The sequence below is a fragment of the Megascapheus bottae genome, chromosome 22 (genome assembly GCF_031878675.1).
Source record: "Megascapheus bottae isolate mThoBot1 chromosome 22, mThoBot2.hap1, whole genome shotgun sequence".
Taxonomy (NCBI): Eukaryota; Metazoa; Chordata; class Mammalia; order Rodentia; family Geomyidae; genus Megascapheus; species Megascapheus bottae.
Genome location: NC_143530.1, coordinates 4,521,512 through 4,532,154, shown reverse-complemented (window position 1 = coordinate 4,532,154; position 10,643 = coordinate 4,521,512). Strand labels below are relative to the sequence as shown.

At 46.8% G+C, this 10,643-nt stretch overlaps 1 protein-coding gene across 1 annotated transcript in view; it reads right to left on the bottom strand.

The window, feature by feature from the left end:
* Positions 1–4,565: 4,565 nt before the first annotated feature.
* The window catches only part of Ptchd4 (patched domain containing 4), an 88,710-nt gene continuing 82,632 nt past the window's right edge, over positions 4,566–10,643 (bottom strand). Inside the window, exon 3 of the mRNA XM_090355293.1 lies at positions 4,566–6,238. Within this exon, the coding sequence (XP_090211419.1) occupies positions 4,566–6,238 (1,673 nt within the window). The remainder of the gene's footprint in view (positions 6,239–10,643) is intronic.

Below are 10,643 nucleotides of genomic sequence, written 5' to 3'. Positions count from 1 at the left end.
ACAGAGAGGGGAGAGAGAGAGAAAGAGACAGAGAGAGAGAGAGACAGAGAGAGAGAGAGAGAGAGGGAGGCAGGGAGGGAGGGAGGGAGGGAGGGGAGGAGGGAGGGAGGGAGGGAGGGAGGGGAGGAGGGAGGGAGAATGAATGAGGGAGCTTCCTTTGAAAGAAATCAAAGTTTATGCTTGAAAATTCTTTCTCATTCACAAATGAAGGAATAATAATTCCCCAGGGACAATCCCTAAACCCCACTTCCATGGTGCTGAATCTTCTGGTTAACTATGATTTTAATAAACAGAATACAGAGGAAGAAGGCTTATTACTGGCCAGTATAAATTCCTAGGCCCTTGCTCTGGAAGTGAGATCTGTTTGCAGTGGACAGTCTAGAAGAGGTGGCTGCCTCATGCTAAGCTGGGAAGACAATTTTGAAATTGCTTCCTGTAAGGATGGAATGTTCTATGGACTTTAGGCTTTCAGACCAAAACCCACAAGGCTTTTATGATAAGGATATGAAAATTTTAATCAAAGGTGCATTGACCCTGAAAATAGCATCTTTTATAATCTATGTATTATTTGTAACAAGGCATGCATAGTGCCATGCATTTATAACTATTTGGTCATAAAAATATGTGACTGTAATTTATGATATTTTCAGTCAACTTATAAAAATACATGTAATTCTGAATGGCAATAGTCCATCTCTAGTTCTAACCACAAGTCTAGAAGGGTTAGCTTGATATGGTAAAGTGCAATGGTTAATTACACAATGGCCATGGCTCTTACACTTGAGCTCAACACACAGAATGGTTTTATGGAGAATTCATCACAATCCTTCTTTTTACAGTACAAGATAAAACCTGTGAGTTTAGTTTCTGAGGAAATAAATGGGAATCAAATGAGACATTCACATACTATAACCACAGAGGACAATAATTCTGTCATGAGATATTCATGCATAACCTTCAAAGAGGTTCAAAGGTATTGCAAAAATTCATGGGCTGACATCTGCACACGTCTTTCATTAAAAAGACCTAAGTGTGGCATAAGATACTCGAACATTTTCTCCAACCTCAGAGATTAAGAATCTAACCATTATTTCATTCTGTAATTTAGGTTGAGTACCTCTTTGAAGCGTGGTGTTATAGAAAGTGGGGTGTATGAGGTTCTTTCTATTTCAAAGTCTCATTGGGGCTGGAGGGGTTTGGGGACAGGGACAAATTCTCATTCAAGTTTCAATACAGATAAGGTGGGGGCTTTTCACACTTTAAAAGCTCTCGCTTTCAGGGAAAAACAAGTTGGTAAATTAAAATATTGAACAAATATAACATGTTTCTCACCATTTTCTTTTGTCCTAGCCTGATATCAGACAAATTTCTAATCTGAAGCCATTTATGTTTCACAAATAGACAATACAGGTGGAATCAACTGGAGAGACCCGCACAAGCCACTGGGAAAGGCCGAAGTGGGTGCTACCTGGAAATCATGATCTCATAGTTTAAGGTGCATCTTGCTACTCAGTAAAGGAGTAAAAGAAACCTTAGAAATCTCTGTTTCACAGTAAGAGTGGGAGGGTGAATGCTGCTCCTTTAGATTTTTCTGGGCTCAAATTGCTTCTGAAGTCTGAGCTAAGGCATTTGGGGGGGAGGGGATGGTGCATTAACTCTTCCAGAACATGGAGTTCTATCTATTTTTGTGAATTATTGCTATGGTTTACTAGAGAGTACCATGGTGTTTTGGAAAAGCTAATGTTCCTTCCAAAATGCTTTCTCCCCAGACAGTTGAACAATGACAAATTGATGTTTGTCCCAGAAACTTTACAGATATAACCAAAAAAGTTCTACCTCGTTTGCACAGAGAGCCTGGGGTTGGCGACAGTCTATTCAAGCCTCCCTGGAGATTTGGCCCCAGGTACCACTGTCCTCATATTCATTTTCGACAACTGGCATGGCTTGTTCTTTCTTTCGTAAACCAGCTGCCAATCGTCTCTGAATCTGAAAAAAATTATGGCAATCAAGACTGAAACCGACCCCAATAGGTCAGCTTTCCAAAAATAAAATAGGTACATGGATGGGGTGTGTAACACAGAATGGAAAGAAGCGCAAAGAGAGCAGAAGCTCTGAACTACTCACCTCCCATTTTTTTTCAGGGATGCGACAGACAGAATGTCATCTTCACAGACGACCGGTGATCAGTGAAAGAGGAATTCCCTCCTCCCTTCCAACCCAGAACTCAAACTGAAACACATCTCAGAAGTATTTCTCTTCAAATATGAGATCATGCTCTCCAGGTTTCTTAGACTACCAGTTTCTCCTGGCATTAGCAGTTCATGAGGTAATGGGCTAGGATTTCCTGCGACATGTCTGGACAAATACAGTGAATAGAATGAGTACGGTGATGGACCAGCTCTTCTCGCTCCTCCTGGATAGAGGCGGTTCTTAATGAACACAACATAGAAGACACAGTTCATTTCCACTGGGAAGGAAAGACTTTCAGGTAGGAGAAAACAAACTCTGCTCAATTAAACTGTTATCTAATCATTTTGCGTCTTAGCATCTGCTTTTCCTTTCTTTTAGCATTCTGGCAAATAATCTGTCATAGCACAATTGTTTCATTATTCCATTCATCTATCAACTTAATCTCCAACGGATGATAACAAGAATGGAGGAGTTGGTGTCTCCTTTTTGGACTTATCTAAGCTCAGATGTTTTATTTTTCTTCGAGAGATAATAATATTCATTCAATTAAAACGGTAGAATCCAAGGTAGTGGGGAATGGGTTTCTTTCAGCTCAAGGAGCTTTCTAGCAGATTTTTATATTCATTGGACATTTGTGCTTTCTTACCTGGAAATGAACTGTGTTACTATGTGACGCAGGAAATGACATTTTCTAGAAATCTTTCTCCAACAAGAAACACGGCGTCAATCCACTTAAGCTCCCAACAGCAGTCTACTGACTAGGTAACTGCATTGGACCTCAGACAAGGGAACAGCTCTAAGAATTCAGCAGCAGGCAGGCTCCGTTAGGACGCCACCTGCAGAGAGTCAAGGAACTACTTCGGGGTAACCAGATCAATGACATAGCAAGAAGTGACACAATTATATTGCTTTAGTTAGTGGGACCACTGCTGCTGTGGTCATGGCCTGGGTTGATATTCTGGGTTAATGCAAGGTACATACTAGAATTAACATCATTAGACTATTTTCTTTGCATTAAGAGCCATCTGATGACGAGTGATGAATGAGGATGGTCTATTTACCTCTACTTCCCAGTGCAAGTTCCCCAGTGATGTTTCCTTTCTTCTATGTTAATGATCTCTATTTGATGATGGTGTACGGTCACCATCTTGAAGTTAGAATGATGTAATTACAGAATACCTCATTTTTGTTTCATACACACACACCTGTATACCCTTCTATGCATACCCATGGAGAGGGGGGGTGAAGTGCTTATTTGCAGATGACCAAGCTCTCTGAAAGTAACATCTCAGCCTGTTAGATATAGAGAACTAGCCAGGGCCAAGGAAAAGCCATCTCAACTATTGAGTTCTAACAAGAGATTTTAAACATCATTCATAGGGAATTAGCTTAAATGCCTTTTGTGTATTTTGCTAGGTCACCCAAAGCTAGCGTCTCAATAACCAACCACATAATCTGTAGAATCTGATGGGTCCGGATTCAAAAATTCTGTTTAGTTCACTTGTCACACAGTTGTGGAACACTCTTGCTGTCTGGACAGTTGACTTGATTTTGAATGGCCACTGATGAGTTGATATACTTGGCTAAAGCTGGTGAGACTTTTCTTAGAGTAAACTTCAGAGTAGCTGCGAATGTACACTTTCTTTAAAACAGGCCTCCATGTGTGGTGAAGAAGACACACTGACATATATGTGTTTGCGGTTATACATAAAATGGGGTGGGAAGACCTTTGGCTTAGACGGGATTAAATATGTACTTCCCAAATGCATAGGTTTCTTTTGAACCAATCTGTGAAACAAACACTCTAGAAACAAATAAACAGACACGAAAAAGCGATATGGCAAGTTTAAAATTTCCTGTGTCCTCTTTGCTATTCGGAGGCTACTTTTCCTCTCCTTTCCATGTCTCCTAAGCATTTTCTCTGTAGAACGAGTTGGACCTTTTGGCCTTCGATGTAAGCACTTCATTGATGGATGGATTCATTCCTCGGAAGAGCTCTAAGATTGCGCTGAGAAACAGATCTTTCCCAGAGAACAAGGATGCAAGTTCCCTCTCTGCTCCTATTCCCTCTTCTCCCCCTTCCCCCAAGAAGCAGCTGTGTCAGAGGAACGCACTCTCCATCTGACTTGCCTGGTCACCTCCGGCCTGCCCAAGCAGCTGAGGTATGGACTCGGCTCGCCCTGCATCGTTGTGCGACATTGGGGAAAGAAAGAAAAAGCGATAAACAGCAAACAAAAAAACCAAATCCATCCATCCATCCATCCATCCATCCATCCTTCCTTCCTTCCTTCCTTTCTTCCTTCCATCCATCCATCCATCCATCCATCCATCCTTCCTTCCTTCCTTCCTTCCATCCATCCATCGGTCTCCGCCTCTCAGACCGTGGTGACGTGATCAGGGTTCTCTTGAATTTCTATGCACTCGATTTCCTCTCTCTCCTTTCGTTTGGCACGTTTCTTCTTCTTGTGGTGCTTCTTGGAAGGGGGGAAAAAGGTTAGGAAGACGGGTAAAATAACAAAACAGTGCAGGAGTGTGCAAGCCCCGGTGAGCAGCAAGCATTTGAACAGTGTGAAGGTCAGGTTCGAAGGCACGAAGAGGAGAGGGACCAAGCCAAGAAGAAAAGAAGTGATATTCTGCAGGATGGCCGTCCCGTGCTCTTGCAGGGAGCTCTTGACGCACTGCGTTCGGGTGTGCTCGGTGGCGAGCACGAAGGTGTACAGCAAGGGCGCACAGTGGTCGACGGCGAAGTTGAGAGCGTAGATAAGGCACAGGACGGAGACGCAGTCCAGGCGGACGTCCCACAGCGCCATGAACCCCAGGACCCCCAGCTCCACCGAGGTCACGCTGAGGATCAGCCAGAGGTTTCCCAGCGGGTGGATGACCAGGAAGAAGGTGAGAACCAACACCAGCAGGACGCCGAAGCCCGCGGTCAGCACGGGCGCCACCACCGACAGGCTGTAGTGGTCCAGGAAGACGAAGGAGGGGTTGAAGACGATGAAGCGGATGCCCCGGGACAGCGCCAGCGGCCGCAGCCGGCCCAGCATCTCCACCACGTCCCTCTGCTGCTCGCGGCCGCCGCTCCGGGCCACCAGGTAGAGGCGGGACGCCACGATGTGGTTCTCCTCGCCGGCCTTGGAGAAGATGATGTCGTTGCGGAAGTGCTGGAACTCGGGCTGCCGCAGGAAGGAGCCCTGCAGGACGCCCAGGAAGTCGCTCTGGTTGTGCGCGCTGATGTTGCGCGCCTGCAGGAACTGGTGGTACTGCTCCACCCAGGACAGCGCCGTGAAGCCGGCGCACAGGCGGCGCAGCTCCTCGCGCACGCTGCGGTTCCAGTACTCCAGCGGCTCGTACACGTAGAAGCCGATCACCGGGCCGTAGGCGCCGAAGTAGCGCCGCTGCACGGCGGCGTAGGCCACGCTGGGCGAGTCGCTGGCCAGGAGGCGGAGCACGTCCGCCCCGTCGCGGATCTGCAAGCACCCCATGAAGGAGAAGGAGGCGTAGATGAGATAGAGGATGACCACGAAGGGCTTCACGTAGATGTTGGTGATCCACTCGTTGTAGTGCTCGCGGAGGAAGTGCTGCAGGAAGTGGTGCTGGTAGGGGTCGGCCTCGGGGTGCGCGGGGGGCGCCGGCGGCGCGGCGGGCGGCGGCGGCGGCGGGGCGCGGGGCGCGGCGCCCATCACTGCCTGGAACCACACCGGCTTGCGCTCCAGGAACTCGGCCGACGGCAGCTTGCAGCAGAAGACGCTGTGGTAGCGGTTCTGCTCCAGCTGCCCGGCGAACACCAGGCAGGAGCCGAAGAAGGAGGACACGTAGAAGTAGTTGAGCAGGATGGAGACGCACATGCCCTGGCAGAACACCTTCACCGCCTCGATGTTGGTGAACGGGCTGGTGCCCAGGCCGAAGGTGACGAGGTACAGGCCGCTGGTGGCCGTGTAGGTCACCATCACGTCCGAGTAGGCGTCCGCCACCCTGTCCTTGAAGGGCAGGGTCTCCTTGGTCCTGCGCCACCCGGATAGGAGTTCGAACACGCCCTTCGTCCCGTGCCCTGCGGGGGAGAGGGGACAGAGACAAGGGGAGAGAGGGGGAGAGCTGGTTGGCTTGGCCTCCCCTGGCCGGCCCCCACCCCTGCCAATCCTCCTCCAATCCTGCGCGCGCCCCGCTCTCCAGATCTGGTGGGGGGGGGGGGGGTCCCGTTTCCACCATTAGCAACCACTCCCTCTTTGGGCAAAAGAAAGCGCGCATCCTCTGTCCCCGTCCACCCAGGAGCTGCAGGCAGCTGTCAGGGCCACGCGCGAATTCCCCCCTGCGCAAGAGCCACCCAGGGCCTCCCAGAGCAGGCGCTCCAGCGGCTCTGCACGACCTCCGGGGCCCTGGACGATCTCCCCGGGGCCCTGCACGATGTCCGGGGTCCTGGACCGGGCCCTGCACGACCTCCGGGGCCCTGGACGATCCTCCCCGGGGCCCTGCACGACCTCTGGGGTCCTGGACGGGGCCCTGGATGACCTCCGCGGCTCGGACGACCTCCGGGACCTGCTGGGTGGCCAAATGGCTTAAAAACCCACAGATTTACTTATTCGACATTGGATGCAAGTAGGAGACAAGAAAATCTGTCTGGTCACACGAAAGCCAGGGCAAGATTTGCCAGGACAAGCGTGAAAGCAGTAGCTACCCTTGGGCTCCTCAAAAGCCCCCCTTCGGCTGGAGGGGACGGGTGAACGGCTGCCTGCTTCACCTGAGCGAGGAATGGCCTTGGTTTGGCCCCTTCGGGACGCGTTAGGTGGAGCTAGCGAAGGTCTAAACCACCAGTGTGCTGGGCTGCTGTGGGCCACAGAGCTGCTATGTTCAGGAACCTGCCAGCTATTAGGAGCTAAGGAAGCAGCTGGGAAAGTGTTATACCCTATCTGTAATTCCTTTTTTCATTCTTCACTTCCCTGGCTTGAATCTATCCATGCTCACCCAGAATAATTCCCCTGGTAACACTGAACTTTGACCTCAGAGCCTCACCCCCTCCTAGACATGTGTTTTACCACACCCCTGGCATTCATAGTTAATTTTGGAGTGAATGGAAACCTCCCTAGATTACTCACAGCCTTGCAGACATAACAGTTCTAAGCAAGATTGTCCTCCTCCTCCTCCTCTTCCTCCTCCTCCTTCTTCCTCTTCTTCTTTGTGAATGGATACAAGCTGTGCTCGGGCTATTCTCCAGGAAAGCTATTAGACAATGGTGCAGCTTAATGACACTAAGTGTCTTAGTTCATAAATCCCTGGAAAATGTATCTTGTGTGGTATCTAGATATCGGAGTTCTGGGTTGCATTCCCATTCGCTAAGTACAGTAAATCCACCTCATTTAGGGATTTAGTGCATGGGATCTCAGTCAGTCTCCCATCAGCATCACTTTTGTTTTCTTCTATACATGATCTGCTGAATTTTCCCCCTGCTCTTCGTTTGGGGAAAGTCTGCCTACCTAAGGCAAAATGTGACCTAAAAGCAAAGCGAAAGTGAAGGTGTTTAGGTTAGAGGGTGGTGTTTTCAGCGGAAGCTGGGTGTCGGGGGACAGAGCGCAACGTCTGCAGTAGAGTTCTGAACCCTCTGAGCATGTGTACATTTTCCTCAAAACCCACCTCTTTGGAAGCATATACCGTGGGTGCCAAGGGCCCAGTCTCCTGCTTTCACAAAGGTGTTGCAATAGCTGCTATCACTTGAAATTTGTGCTGCTGGTGTTTGACAGTAGTTGAACCCACTCGGTTCTTCTTAAATTTTACTTGAGATTTGGGTGTGCATGAAAACGTTTTTGTCCAGCCTGATTTTCAACAAGGGGCATTGTGTGTGACGTAGCGCTGGACCATGCAATGTAACTAACGGTCAGTCATCTAAGGATGTGCATTTGAAAACCACAAGACACATTGTCCTAAACGGTATCATGGCATCCTCAATAATAGCCTCGTCTGCCTTCCGCCGGAATTATTTTTTCTTTTCTTTCCTTCCTTCCTTTCATTTTTTTTTTTAGGAAAATGGAACCTCCATTTGGTGAGCCAATGTAAACAAAGCTTTTATCTGCCATTGAATCTATTCCTGATGATTGCAGGTAAGCTGATTAAAGACACATTGTCTTCTGGGAACTGTTGGAAAGTATTAATGGCTACAGAAGGAAAGTAGGTATTGGAATTCCTATCATGAATGTAAAGGCCACTTATACTCCAAATTTGTCCCTTCTGGCTTTCCAGTCCAAAAATATAAAGATATCCTAGCAACTAGAAAGGGTTAAGATAATTACATTTGGGTAAAAGTCATTTTTTTTTAAAAAGACAATGACCTATTCCTTCCTGTATTTAGTTACAGGCTCAGCATATGTATACTAAATGAAGTTGAATCAAACAACATTAGATATTTATTCATGTCTTTCTCCAGATGCTCTGACCAAACAAATTATCTCTGTTACTATCTTGTCATAAGTAAAATATTAAGATAATGTTACGGTAAGGTAATTGAAAGAGTCCTTTCATTAGAGCATTCCTCTGTGGAAATGAGGACTCATGGGACGTTTGGAGTTGGGGGGAGGGGTGGGAGAGGCCCCGTGGTACTATGTCTCAATCTGGCTTGCCTTTGCTAATGGTCATTTTAATAGAACAAGATCATATTGTTGTTTTATGCGATGCAAAGGACCGTGTGTGTGGAAAACGATTCTAAACCATATTAGATTAAAGAACCACTCTCTAAGAGTGACAGAAATCAGAAACATGATCTCCACACATGACATGCTCTAACCTACCGGTTTAGGCGTTCTGCAGTGTTTCTTGTGGTTCTCCACTCTTTTACTTCTTTCGTGCCTGACCACTTCTGAGAAGCTCAGACTGATTGCTTACCACAGCCAGGGTGTCCTTTCTCTGCCCTGTGCGCATGCCCAGGATGGGTTTTAGACCCCCAGTTTTGCTTATGTGTTGCACCTTGCAATCCTCTCCCTCTCTTGCTGGACGCACTCATCCATTGGTAAGGGGTCATCACTGCCATAAAGCCATCCGTGAAGGTGTAATGATTGTTTTCTATCCATTCACATTAGTTTTGAACCATGAGCAATGTTTTCCCCAGGGTGAGTCAAGTCTTTTGGTGAGATTGCTAATTCTTCAAAAGCAATGCATTTTATGTGACGCTGGTACTGAAAACGTGTTATTTTGTATGCTATTTATTCATTTATTTGTTTATTTATTTAATTGAGGGCCCTGGCTCTGTCCCTGACCCTCTGTGTGCTCAAGGCTAACGCTCTACCTCTTGAGGCATGGTAACAACTTCCAACTTTTTCTAAGTAGTTTATTAGAAGTAAGACTCTCAGGAACATTCCTGCCTAGCCTAGCTTCAAACCACAATCCTCAGATCTCAGCCTCCTGAGTAGTTAGGATTATAGATGTAAGCTACTGCTGCCTAGCTTCTTTTCATGTTACTTTTTTTTTTTTTGCCAGTCCTGGGCTTGAACTCATGGCCTGAGCACTGTCCTTGGGCTTTCTCAAGGCTAGAGCTCTGCCACTTGGGCCTCAGCACCACCTCTAGTTTGTTTTTTTGTTTTTTGTTTTTTTAATATGTATGTGGTACTGAGGAATCAAACCCCAGTCTTAGTGCATGCGAGGCAAGCTCTCTACCACTAAGCCAAACTCCTATGTTTGGCCTCCTCATGTTACTTTTTATGTGGAATATCCGGCAAAGTTACCACTGTCCAGAAGATGTCCAACTAACCTCTATTTTAATTAAATCAACTGAATACTTGTTTCTGTGTGGGTCCCAAATGAACCTTTTAATTTTTTATTATAAATTCTAAAGTTTATTATACATCTTTCTACAGTTATATGTTATCTAACTAAATGTGAACACATACATTTGTAACTAGGACTTGTAAACATAAGGACTTTTCCCAGGCCATCACAAGGCAAACAAGAAACACTGTCTGTCTCTTCCCACTTCTGTAAGTCCAGGCTGTACTTCCTTGGATAATTGGACACAAATAATAACTTCTAAGGCAACCATCTTAAAAATAAGACCATATACATGGGAAAGTGTATACTCACCCACGATAAAACCACCAAGATTACTGTAAAAATAGCAGGGACATGAATTTAGAAGAGAATGCACCACGTTGATTCTGAGGGTGCAGGGGTATTACATTCTTATAATGAAATTCAAACTTAAACATCATACACAGACTCCAGGAATACCACATGGCACTGGCTGCTTGCCTCTCTATACCAAACAAAGGGACATGGTGAGGGACAGAGAAAGGAGATTTATTACATAGGGAAGACAACTCTTTATGGTGTTTTCAGCAAGAGTTGAGAAGAGAGCTCCTTGGAGCATTTTCAGGCCTGGCAGATACTGGCTTTAGGTGAGGGAGAGTGAGGTCATGGGTGTGAAGGAATGCATGTTTAGGACAGTCCCATGTCACAGGGAACTTTCAGAGGCAGTC